Source organism: Ictalurus furcatus, chromosome 5 (genome assembly GCF_023375685.1).
Source record: "Ictalurus furcatus strain D&B chromosome 5, Billie_1.0, whole genome shotgun sequence".
In the NCBI taxonomy this organism is placed as follows: domain Eukaryota; kingdom Metazoa; phylum Chordata; class Actinopteri; order Siluriformes; family Ictaluridae; genus Ictalurus; species Ictalurus furcatus.
This window is the reverse complement of record NC_071259.1, coordinates 6,979,948-6,993,223: the sequence shown is the minus strand read 5'-3', so window position 1 is coordinate 6,993,223 and position 13,276 is coordinate 6,979,948. Positions and strand designations below refer to the sequence as shown.

The window sequence follows — 13,276 nt, the reverse complement described above, 5'->3', positions numbered from 1 at the left end:
GTTCATCAAACAACAAAAGACAAATAGAAAATCACTCACTCACTTGACTGAATAACTTCAGTAAATTTAATAAGAATCACTGAATATGTCATATAGTAAAGTCTAGTTTATTTTCATTACAGCAGTTGATATAATATGCAAATGTTAAGTGCACCAACAGCAAAACTCCTGCACTCTATCATCTGCATGTTTGCACATGTTTGCGGTCTAATTCCTTTTCAGGCTGAAGAGACTGGGGAGAAAGCTGGAATCCCTCAAGTTATGCTGTCAACAGCAGTCAAAAGAACAAGGGGAAGAAAGAAAGCTGTAGCACTGCACATAAAACAGTAAATCAGATTAAAGTTGAACACATTTCTTTAATTGCAAAGTTCAGAATCTTTTTATATAAAGTATATTTTGGGATTGCAATATATTTTCTACTGAATCATCTTTCTACATTTAGTAGAAAAAAAACTATTTAAGGATGTTTGTATTTTCCAATTTTGAATGATGTATCTGTCTCTCTTTATTTTTATTTATCTAGTAACCTTGCCCTTTAAATTCTTCATAGTTTTAGGTGTCAGAGATTCTCCCTTGCATTGAGTGCCAGAGGCGCCTGAAGCACGACAGCGCACATGAACCGCCCGAAGCGCGACAGCACATGCTTCTGGGTTGTCAGACTGTTTACCGTGACACGTGTTTATTTTGGTTTCTGTCCTGTCTGCGCCCCTGGAATGTAATTGGTTGTTTCCTAATGTGTCTGTTGTTTCGTAATGTGTTCTGTTATGCCCTTTGATTAGTTTGTATATTTAAACCCCCATGTGTCTTTATTCTGTGCAAAGTATTGTGTTTCTATGTTTTGCTGCCAGAGCCACACAAAGTCTTTCTTTGTCCTCGTGTCTCCATTTTTATGATCCTGTCCATAGTTTCTCGTTTTTGAACTTTGCCTTATTTGTGTTATTGAACTTTGTGTTATTTGTAGAGCGCCTGACCCACACCTGTTTTTGGCCACGTTATTGCCATACGATTTGGATTCGTCTGCCTGTCTCTTTAATAAAAGCTTTTAACGTGGCAATCTCATCTCCATAGCTCCAGCCAGAGACCAACGAGGTGGTCTACCCTGCCGAGCTCCAGCCGGAGGTCTACGTGGCGACCTCATCTCCAGAGCTCCAGCCTGAGACCAACATGGTCTCTCCAGCCATGCTCCTGCTAGAGGTTGACGAGACTGCCCACCAAGTCCTGTTCACCCCTGAGGCAAACGAGGCAACCTACCAAGCTTTGCTCACGCCAGAGGCTGGCGATGTAGCCTCCCACGCCTGGTTTCCACCCAAGAACCCCTGCGATCCTGTCAGTATGTCCCACATCTGCTCCCCGGCTCTGGAAGAAGCCCATTACTAGGACAATGCCTGCCTCAGAACTATGAGTTCAGTGTGGACATTTTGCCCAGAGGACTAGGACCGCCAGGGAGAGTGTTTTTGAGGCGCTTCAGGAGAAGCGCCCTTGGGGTGGGGGGAGATCTGTCAGAGATTTCCCATTGCACTGAGAGCCAGAACGAGCGGCGCACTCAAAGAACCAAAAGCACGACAGTGTGCATGAATTGCCTGAAGCGCGACAGCACACGCTTCCAGGTTGTCAGACTTTGTTTACCATGACACGTGCTTTTATTTGTTTTGGTTTTCTGTCCTGTCTCCGCCCCTGTAATGTAATTAGTTGTTTCCTGATTTATCTCAGCTGTTCTGTGGTATGCCCTTTGATTAGTTTGTATATTTAAACCCCCGTGTGTCTTTGTTCCATGCGAAGTATTGCGTTTCTGATTTGAATCAGACAGCAGAACTGAACTGCTGTCATAGAAAATAAGACTTTCTGACCAATCAGAATCGAAAATTCATCGGCACTACAAATAGAAATACAGTGGGCTGTATATCACTGTATAAATGATATATGTGGGGCTCAGTATTAGCTGATTCTTGGGCATTAGATAGATGAGAGAGAGAAACTTACAGTTAGATACAGATGTACACAACTGTCAGGTACTTATAGGTGCCAACACAGGGGTCAGAAAAAACATCATTTGTTGCTGGCACCACACAGCTGCTCTTTCCTTCACATCTGCAAAAAATGGGTTTTCATTTGAATTGTCTCCATACATATCAATAATGTATGTTAATGCTAACAGTCATGTATAATAATGATAAAGATCATACTTCAGTTAATACTTCCATTACCTAGCTGCAACTCCATTTAGTGCATTAGGTGTGTAGCAATTTGTATAGGAGATTTGACTCAGGGGTCGTCCTGAAGAACATGTGGTTGAATCGGTTCGGCCGTAGTTAGCACTGACGATCTTTAAATGGTCAGCATCTAAAATTTGAATTTAGCATAAGGGGAAAATAAACTATTAAAGTCTATTTAAAGAAAAGCAGTGGGGAAAAGATCCACTTGGTGCTAACGGGATATTGTCTTAAAATCTTTGTTTTATAATAGGTAGTATACATGCTGTTTAGTGTAGTCTTTATTATGTAACATGCTATATAATAGGTAGGTGAGAAATTAAAAGGGGGAAAAAGAGCACAAACCACATGTCAGCACAGCAATATTTCCTTCACAGGTCACAGTTTCTCCTGTAGGAAATATTTTGGTTTGTATATATTAAAAATTATTTTCTCATAATAATTTCTGTAACACTTTAATCCAAATAAAATAATATGACTAGGAAAACTACACAAACTATAGATTTGCATATTAAAAATCTTCATTTAAATTCATTTGTAACATTTATACTATGAATGGTTAAAAAAACCTTAGCTCATTCTTGTTTACCCAAGATTACTTAAATAAAAAAACAACAACAACAAAAACAAAGGTTAAATGAAAGGATTGCCAGAGAAAGCAGCTTACTCACTAGTGCAGATGTAAGACACAGTGAGATATTTAACAGTCTCACTGCAAGGATCGGTAAAGATTTTGTGTGAAGCTTCTACAGTGCATCTCCTCTGTCCATTGCACCTTTTAATGAAAATAAGATTATCTCTGATCTTTTACCAGTGAATGCCAAGTGCATCTACTAAGTAAAAATGAATCTAATAGGTAAAACATTTATTAGAATAAACAAGCAAACAAAAAACTGTTACAGTGCGGCCACAGTTGAGAGTGTGTTTGGAGCATAACAGTTGGTGTTCTTGATCAAATTGTTAGAGAGTCCATTGGAGCAGGTTACTGAATCAGCACGTCCATAGTTTGCATTTATGATTTGAATAGAACCATCTTCTGCACAGAGACACAGGTTAAACTGCTCTACATCAATGGAAATTATGGAAGTAGTTTGCAGACAATTTTCAAAAGCAATTGCAAACTATGTTTGCAATTGCGTTTCCTAATTGTGGATGCATAAATTGTGACATAACGCAAACAATAATCTTGCATTACCATTTGCATTTTCGTTTGCACGAACGTACAGTGTCTGGCAAATTTCACATGGAAACACAAAATCCATTTGCAAATGCATTTCCCATGTCTTACGAGTTATGACCCTTTCATATCAAAATAGCAATAGCAATTACCCCGTTTGCTATTTCACGTCCTCGTTCACGTAAGGAGTCTGCCAATATTCAAACGGAATATCAAATCCCTTTGTATTTTCATTTCCGATGCCTTGCACAGAAACATGTCAATCAGTGCTGGGTGGGAGTATAGTATGGGGCATGTTTGTATTTGGAAGTGACGTCAGTCACAGTCAACCACATTTTAGAGCGCCTTGGGGTCATACACGGCCATAATAAAGCATCAGCGGTTTAAAGTTTTTGTTGGGATGTAATTTTTATTGTAACAAATTGCCCATAAAACTAGCCAGGTTCCACACCATGCATTACAGTAACAATAGACTCTGCGCAGAAATGATCGTGACATTGCTGCTTCTGCTGCGCTGCTTCTGCTGCGCTGCTTCTGCTGCGCTGCTTCTGCTGCGCTGCTTCTGCTGCGCTGCTTCTGCTGCGCTGCTTCTGCTGCGCTGCTGCTGCTGCGCTGCTGCTGCTGCTGCTGCTGCGCTGCTGCTGCTGCGCTGCTGCTACGCGTCGCTTCAGCATGCAGTGTGAATGCTCTAACCCATTGGTCGGGAACCTTTTTTCACCAAAGAGCCTTTTTCTTCATTTTTGGTTAATGCGTTTTTTTTTTTCTTTTTCGAAAGAGCCATTGAAAAAAATTATATTTTGCTATTATTAAAATAAAAAACACGGTTTTTCAATAAGATTTCAATAACAATAACTTTATGTAGGTCCATAGACAGTGCGGGTAGTTGCGAAGGGCCCCAAACCACCAGGGGGCCCCCTTGATCTCATATATTGTTTACTGTCTAATGACTCCTGTCAATGCTTCAAAAACAATGCCCATTATTCTAAAGTTTTCATATTTAGAGAATTATTGATGTATTTTTGTATGTTTACTTAAGCTTTCTTGAGTAATCTATATTTATCACGCTTTTGTTTTGTTAGTGAATTACGCATTGGTAAAAAATTTCAGCTGTTATAGTTTTCCTGACTGCTAGATGGGGCCAGATGGTGCCATCCAAAATTGTTTTTACTGCCAGTTTAGTGCTTTGTCTTTCAGTCTTCATTCATTTAGACTTGTTAATTAAATAAATGTATTTTATTTATTACAGTTTATAGGTATGTTTATATTGTGTAAATTTTACTTTTATGTTTTGCTGACAGGAACCCCCTGTCAAAGTTTTGCTTAGGGCTCCCAGAAATCTAGGACCGGCACTGCCTCCTTTAGTAAAAGGTTTTCCTTACAATCTCCAATGAGCCAGAAAAGCCAGAAAGACAAATTCATCCTTCATTATCTTTAAATAAACCATTGACGCAATTATCTGTACAGCACATTTTCCTTCTTGGCCACTGACTGTGACTGGCGTCACTTCCAAATACAAACATGCCCCATAGTATACTCCCACCCCCAACACTGATTGACAGGTTTCTTTGCAAGGCATCGGAAATGCAAATGCAAAGGGGTTTGATATTCCGTTTGAATTTTGTCAGGCTCTGTACGCGACCCCAAGGAACTGAAATAGCAAACAGTGTAATTGCTATTGCTATTTTGATATGACAGGATCATAACTCATAAGACATGGGAAATGCAACTGCAAATGGACTTCATTGGGAAATGCATTTCCATTTGAAATTTGGTAGACTTTATCACAATTTATGCGTCCACAATTAGGAAACGCAATTGCAAATACAGTTTGGAATTGCTTTTGAAAATTGTCCACAAGATACTTCCATAGCAAACATCAAGATTATTTAAAGAAAAAAAAAGAAAAAAAAAGCGAGACCCAGTGAAGTTCTTACCACAGTCCAGTGTGCTGTAGCCATGCTCACAGATCACAGTGACCCCTAGAGGAAAGAGATAAAAACATATGCATGCAGTGTGAGGATAAACTGGTATAGCATAAAACCATGGGAGATTTTTATGAAATGATTATATAGCTAAACAAAGATTTATTTAAAAACTAAAAATTATAGATGCACTATGATACTAGTTTGCTGTTGTTGTTGTTGTTGTTGTTGTTGTTTTAAACAAAGATACTGATACTGAGTATCTGTACTGCAGCTGAGACTGGATCAGTATTGGATTGGATTCAACATATTTTCTGATCAAATCCAATAATAACCTTAATGCTGTATGTTAACTGAGACAAAACAATCACAGAAAGTAATTTCTTTTAAAGCACATCACCATCACCACTCTAATGTTTTGCAAATTCTAACACACCCCCATTCTACAGACTACTTACGGCCATTGATGCAGTCATAAGTGGTGTTGTAGTACTTGTAAGTTCCATAACATGGGTCAGGGGTGTCAAATAAATCCGTCTTTAACTCACACTCTCTTAGTCCATTGCACCTGTTTGGAGGTGAACAGAGCAAATGCTCTCACCAAGGTTATGGCGTTACTTCATGTGTAGACTAAATCTGCAATTCAAACACTTTCATGTAAAAGTTGTTTCATTACAAATCACACAAATCAGTTTTCTCAAATCAATAAAACTGTGCTCCTATTTTGGTTTGTGTGTCCTCATAGAAACAAGATGCATGTAAGCATGGCGTACACACACACAACTAGCAAGTCTTTTAGACTGATTAACAGCTTTCTGGTATCTTAGTAACATGACAAGCTACTTTTCTTTCTTATTAACTTCAAGAGAGAGAAAAAAAGAGAGACTATGGAGGGAATGATTGTTTATAGCTGCTGTTAAGTAAATTAAGTATATTAGCTACCTTGTCCTGCGTACGTTCCACAACATTGAATGTAAAAAAGTATCACATTTATACATTTATATGAATAGAAACTATAAACAGATAAAAGCATGATGTGCTGTTCATTACAAAAGTTGACATGGCATAAGCAGAATAATACACTTCAGGATTTGCTGTTATGTGCAGTTACAGTGCCCTCCACTAATACTGGCACACTTAGTAAATATGAGCAAAGAAGGCTGTGAAAAATTGTATTTATTGTTTTATCCTTTATCTTTTGTTAAAAAAAAAAAAATCACAAAAATACTCTTACTATGCTTTCATGGATATCAAACAATTGCAAACACAACACAGGTTTATCCAAATATATATATCCATCCATCCATCTTCTACCACTTACTCCTTCTTCAGGGTCACGGGGGAACCTGGAGCCTATCCCAGGGAACATCGGGCACAGGGCGGGGTACACCCTGGACAGGGTGCCAGTCCATCACAGGGCACAATCACATACACACTCACACACCCATTCATACACTACGGACACTTTAGACACGCCAATCAGCCTACCATGCATGTCTTTGGACTGGGGGAGGAAACCAGAGTACCCGGAGGGAACCCTCGCAGCACGGGGAGAACATGCAAACTCCGCACACACATGGCCCCGGCAGGAATCGAACCCCGGAGGTGTGTGGTGAACGTGCTAACCACTAAGCCACCGTGCGCCCCAAATATATATATATATATATATATTTGTTAATTTTAGGTGTGCAACAGTATTGGCATTCTTTTAGTTAGTACTTTGTGCTACATCCCTTTGCCAAGATAACAGCTCTGAGTCTTCTCCTATAATGTCTGATGAGGTTGGAGAATACATGGCAAGGGATCTGAGACCATTCCTCCATACAGAATCTCTCCAGATCATTTAAATTTTGAGGTCCACTCTGGTGAACTCTCCTCTTCAGTTCATGCCACAGGTTTTCTATGGGTTTCAAGTCAGGGGACTGGGATGGCCATGGCAGGACCTTGATTTTGTGGTCAGTAAACCATTTTTGTGTTGATTTTGATGTATGTTTTGGATCATTGTCCTGCTGGAAGATGCAACCACGACCCATTTTAAGCTTTCTGGCAGAGGCAGTCACGTTTTCATTTAATATCTGTTGATATTTGATAGAGTCCATGATGCCATGTATCCTAACAAAATGTCCAGGTCCTCTGGCAGAAAAACAGTCCCAAAACATTAAAGAGCCGCCACCATATTTAACCGTGGGCATGAGGTACTTTTCCATATGGCTACCCCTCTGTGTGCGCCAAAATCATCTCTGGTATTTATTGCCAAAAAGCTCTATTTTGGTTTCATCTGACCATAGAACCTGATCCCATTTGAAGTTCCAGTAGTGTCTGACAAACTGAAGATGCTTGAGTTTGTTTTTGGATGAGAGTAGAGGCTTTTTTCTTGAAACCCTTCCAAACAACTTATGGTGATGTAGATGACTTCAGATTGTAGTTTTGGAGACTTTCTGACCCCAAGACACAACTAACTTCTGCAGTTCTCCAGCTGTCAGACTTGGAGATTTTTTTCTCCAATCGAACTGTCCTCTTCACAGTGTGTTGAGACAATATAGACACATGTCCTCTTCAAGGTTGATTCATAACATTTCCAGTAGACTGGAACTTCTTAATTATTGCCCTGATGGAGGAAATGGGCATTTTCAATGCTTGTGATATTTTCTTATTGCCACTTTCCATTTTGTGAAGCTCAAGCTATATTTCTATATTCATAACCCATTGTTATAAATGACTAAGGGAATTTGACCTATGTTTTACCTCATATTTATACCCCTGTGAAACAGGAAATCATGGTTGAACAATTTCTTGTTCCTAGTCACCCAGGTGTTCATTTTTAAAAAAAATATCAATGGGAGTATACTTCAGATATATTTTTCCCATATGAATTCATAGGGGTGCCAATAATTGTTGTACACATAAATTTAACAAAGATTTTTTTGTTGTTGTTGATAAACCTGTGTTGTGTTTGCAATTGTTTGCTATCGATGAGAGCAGAGTATTTTTTATGAATTTATTGAACAAAAGATCAAAAGTTTAAACAATAAAGATAATTATTCATAGCCTTCTTTGCTCATGTTTATCAAGGGTGCCAATATTAGTGTAGGGCACTGTATGTGCTGATAACAGTAACTCTGCTTCACGGCCCGCATCACACCACTACGTAGTTCATTATTTTTGTATCACAGTATGCAATGTTGTGTTTTATTTCTTACATAAATTACTGCATTTAAATTTCCGCCAATTGTGGTGCATATATTGTGCATATTCCAACCCAAGAAACCCAGTACCTATCAGCAATAGTGGAAATCTTCAAGGAACAGCTGGTATTGACAACCTCAGATGGTGACCAGTTAAAACTACAGGTATCATTGTAAGTACGGCCGTACAAAGAAGATTTCACTTTTATCAGTCCAGTGTCTGAAAACATATTTATAAATTTATCACAGTATTGTTATGTTCTTTCCTATAATAATAATAATAATAATAATAATAATAATAATAATAATGAAATATTTTATACAGCTATCCTAGACTTATTATATACTGTTGGAGAATTAAGAAAATTTAAGCTTACCACAAGTAAGGCGATGGATATCACCTTCGCAGGTAATCATATTCTCTGAAGAAATAGATTATTTGCACAGATATTTAAACAGGTTAGCCTAAATCACTCCCTCAGGCTCTCCATTATCACATGTTAGGTTATTTAAAATGTTGGTATTTGGATGCATTCAAATATTACCTCCAGAAACAAACAAGCCCTGAGCTGCAATAACTGTAAAGCAAAACACAGGTACCTTACTGTTAAAAGAACATAAATTCTGCTATTTGTTTACTATTTCTACTGTTATGATGCAAGAGGTATAATTTAGCTATTTATATCCAAGTCATAAATTAGGTATTACTTAGAATTTGGAAAATCATGGAAGAAACTTACAGGTGAGTAGAGTGAGCTTCCGGAAGAGCATTGTGATTCTGGATGGATCGGCGCTGAAGTTGAAGCTGAAACTTCAAGCAGTGAAACACTGTAATTGCCCTCCACTAATACTGGCACCCTTGGTAAATATGAGCAAAGAAGGCTGTGAAAAAGTGTTTTTATTGTTTAACCTTTTGATCTTTTGTTTAAAAAATTCACAAAAATACACTGCTCTCATGGATATCAAACAACTGCAAAAAAAAAACCCAACAACCCCAAAACAGGTTTATCCAAAAAAAAACAAAAAAAACAAACCTTTGTTAAATATGTGTGCAACAATTATTTGCAAGAATTCATATTTGAGAAATATATTTGAAGTATATTCCCAGTAATATTTAACTTTTTTTTTCACTACACCTGGGTGACTAGGAACAGGATTGTTTGATGGATATCAAACAATTGCAAACACAACACTGGTTTATCAAAAAATAAATCTGTTAAATATAGGTGTGCTACAGTTATTGGTACCCCTATGAATTCATATGAGAATATATTCATATGAGAAATAAATTTGATGTACATTCCCAATGATATTTAATTTTTTTTTAGTATACCTGGCTGACTAGGAACAGGAAATTGTTCAACCATGACTTCCTGTTTCACAGGGGTATAAATATGAGGTAACACATAGGCCAAATTACCTTAGTCATTCATAACAATGGGTAAGACCAAGGAACAAGCATGCCATGGTCACAATCACTGTGATCACATTTTCCCCCATTCTGATGGTTGATGTGTAGATTGCAAGAAGCTGCTGACCCACATCTGTGTGATTTTATATATTGCACTGCTGCCACATGATTGGCTGATTAGATAATTACATGAATGAGTAGGTTGAGAAACACTGGGCTAGTACTAAGTGTGTTTGCATAACTCTGCCCAATAAGGGTCCCAGAGATATTAAACAGTTTTGATTCAGTCATGGACATAACTTAGTCAGGAGCACATGTCCTACCTTTCTCTCTCCACGATACCAAAGTTCTCATCTAACTTTTACATTGTTTATGCAGTTTTTATGTAATTTTTTTTTTTTAAATAAGTAGCCATCAGTACCCAGTTTGCTTCGATTTTAGATTACAAGGCTTCGTGTAGTTTCTCACTTCTAACTTACAGTTGGTGCTTAGTTGTTGTTGTTTTTTAATTGTTGTTGTTTACACAGTATTACTACATACTGAAATCTGTTGTGGGTTTTTTGCTGTTGTGGTGGTCACCTGAGGTTATTTGATTGTTTATAGAAGTTGGTGAGGACACAAAATTGTTATTTAGGCTCTTCTAAATAAAAACCTAGAATGGAAGGAGGGTGTATGACTGTAAATCAAAGCAGCAAATCCAAATAACATGCCAAAATGCAATAAAACGCCATCAGCAAACTGTAGCAAAAACTATTTAATTACCAGTAACAAGCAAACCCTTTATATAAAAAGATATGTACAAATGTGCATTCATTCATTTATCGTGGACAGGGTCACAGTGGTCTACAGGGACCCTGTAGCTGTGAGGCAGGCAATGCTACCCACTGCTCCAGCATGCTGCCACATAAAAGTACAATTCTACTTAAATGGTATCATGAATTGTATTATATAATGAATTTGATGATGATAGTTTAGATTATACTCATTTACAATATTTTCCTATCCACTCTTAAACTTGTTTAAAATGGCTTAGGATGATAGATGAAATGATTTAGTACAGAGGTAGATGTAAATATTTTGTTTATACTTCCAGAAGTTCTCAATAATCAGCATCATCTAAGTTGAGACTTACGATAACCAAGGTACTATTAATGTTCGAAATATTCAAGAGCTGTTCTTTGACATGAACATGTCATATATGGACTGCAAATTTATAATCTAGTTCTTTTGCTGTCAAAGAAAGTTTTCAATCGTTTTAACTCACTGACGTTGAGTGGTTCGATTGGATGTATTTTGGATCTCAGGTCTTTGGAACCGCAGCTTCTCCTTGAATCTTCATCAGCTGCAGCTTAAAAATTGAGTTGAGTCCTGTCTTTCACACCTACTTGGTTGGCTCTACAACTGTTACGTTTTGCTATATAAAGCTATTTCTAGATGAGATGTAACACCATGAAGCTCTCGGCACCCCGGACATTGAGCATGTGGTTGCATAATATATTGATTTTCAAATGACCTTGACTTCATCAGAAAATGTACACAGAGTACAGACAGATGGGCACCAGCAGCCCAAACAAACTGCATGGCGAAATGTTGAATGAACTTACTGTAATAGCTATAACTAGATAAATATATAAAAAATGAATCTACAAATATGCCAAATGTGCCAGTGTCAGGGAAGACCAGAAGACACTTGTTTCTAAAGAGATATAGTAAAATTGAAAGAAACAATCAAGCCTCTACTGAGGTATTGCCTCACTTACTCTTTTCAGTGATCCTCCCACTTATTCTTGTTATTTTGTTGAGATTTCAGTTAATGTAATCTCAACTCTAGGAATACATTGTAAATTTTATTGGTTGAAGACATGTATTGGTTGAACTGGGTGGATTTATAAGCAACCCACTAATTGTATAAACTTATTAGAATTCTTGCAAAATTAACATAAGTGTATATCCTTATCTATCTATATCCGTCTGCAGTACAGAGTACAGATTACAATTACAACTGTCATTTTTTTAAATTACTATTACTACTACCATGTTTCCTTTAAGTCACATTGCCGAGAAGTTGGTCTTCGGGACAGTGCTGAAGGAAAGGGGATCCCACTATTCACAACTGGAGCTGGACACAGGCATCAGCTCTGTTTTCAATGCTTCGGTGTCGATCATCAAGAGACAGATATTGGAACGAACATCCATACACAGAATGCGCAGTGCAGATATTGAATCGCAGATGATCCAACTAAAATGAATGATGTTAAGCAGAAGTAAGAGCTTGTGGCTGATGGTGGAGTGCTCAGTAAAGCAGCCATTCTTTCACAGATTCCTCATCCATTCATCCTGACAAGCCTTTCTACTAGCACAGCCAGTTTTTCTCTAGTGTGACCTGTGCTTGTAGTGGTTAAGCTAGCTCTGGTGATCATAAACCATGTTACAGGATCGTGCTCAGACAGCCTATATGTAGCCTTTCTGGAGCGATGGATACCAGTGAGGTGTCAGCAGTCTCTGCACTGACTGTGCCAGATTAAAGATCTTCAGTCCAGGCATTCCCTGAGCTATCCGTGCAGCAAGACCATGTTGAGAAGTTGCTCAAAGGCTTCAGCATTATCTGGTAGCAAAACCCCATTTAGCCTGTAGAGGCAAACAGCAGGTCCAAACAGTCTGTGCCTGTGTTGGAACTGGACAGATAAACCTCTGTTGCGCTCCTACACCTGTGCTTGCAGCACATGTTTACAAATGGCTTGACCATTGTCTTGCAGCTCATCACTGGTGGCTGCACGAAGAGCTACATCTGAAGCACCGAGACCGCTGAAAGGCTCCAAACAGTCTGTGCCTGCACCTTAGCTCACAGCACATGCCTACACATGGCTTGCCCTATACGTTTGGCCTAAAAGCAGCCGTGTGAAGGAGTCCAGGTGAAAATCAAATGTCAGTGTAACCAAACAGATCGTTTGTGGCTGCTCAAGAGGGAGTGCTCATTCTCACACACTGTACCGAGAGGCATGAAACTCCATTCACTTATTTATTTACAGATTTTATATCCTCTCCCAATGGAGCAAGTGCAGTGAGCATATCCAAACACCCTTCCAGTCAGTCCGAGGGCAAGTCCGTTCCTCAAGACCCACTGGCATAAGGTTATCCATGTGTAGAAACACTGCCCCTGGCAGTTAGGAGGCGTGGAATAGAAGGTGAGGTTAAAAGGTCTAACCCTGTTCTATGAACACTGGATACCTACCAGGGTACCCAATAAGTCTGAACTGAAGCCAAACTCGCCGAGAAGGTTCCAAAGGGAATCTTGGCCATTATTGATCGCTTTTTCTAGTATAGTCATCATATGATTAAGTTTTAAAAGGTCCACGCATGTGTGCACTTGC

At 38.5% G+C, this 13,276-nt stretch overlaps 1 protein-coding gene across 6 annotated transcripts; it reads right to left on the bottom strand.

The window, feature by feature from the left end:
• Window positions 1–43: 43 nt before the first annotated feature.
• Window positions 44–11,375, bottom strand: LOC128607564 (rhamnose-binding lectin). 6 transcript variants are annotated; one of them, XM_053624524.1, is made up of 13 exons: window positions 11,170–11,375; window positions 9,235–9,352; window positions 9,040–9,072; window positions 8,872–8,916; window positions 8,585–8,714; window positions 5,768–5,877; window positions 5,322–5,366; window positions 3,111–3,246; window positions 2,882–2,985; window positions 2,556–2,600; window positions 2,205–2,340; window positions 1,981–2,088; window positions 44–312 (listed from the first exon to the last, which is right to left on the bottom strand). In XM_053624524.1, the coding sequence occupies exons 2-12, from the start codon at window positions 9,263–9,265 to the stop codon at window positions 1,983–1,985; spliced, it is 921 nt and encodes a 306-aa protein (XP_053480499.1). In that variant the 5' UTR covers window positions 9,266–9,352; window positions 11,170–11,375; the 3' UTR covers window positions 44–312; window positions 1,981–1,982. The 6 variants fall into 6 exon arrangements, with proteins under 6 accessions (XP_053480499.1, XP_053480500.1, XP_053480498.1 ...); XM_053624525.1 differs by having other exon boundaries at window positions 92–264; window positions 3,111–3,243; window positions 11,170–11,373; XM_053624523.1 differs by having other exon boundaries at window positions 92–264; window positions 9,235–9,376; window positions 11,170–11,372.
• Window positions 11,376–13,276: the final 1,901 nt, after the last annotated feature.

Bases quoted from the DNA above. Each gene is read 5' to 3' on its own strand.
- LOC128607564 (XM_053624524.1), bottom strand. From the start codon at position 9,265: ATGCTCTTCCGGAAGCTCACTCTACTCACCT. The intron at 8,917-9,039 runs GTAATATTTGAA...CTATTTCTTCAG, and splicing joins GGGCTTGTTTGTTTCTGGAG to AGAATATGATTACCTGCGAA. The intron at 2,089-2,204 runs GTAATGGAAGTA...CATTTTTTGCAG, and splicing joins CTAAATGGAGTTGCAGCTAG to ATGTGAAGGAAAGAGCAGCT.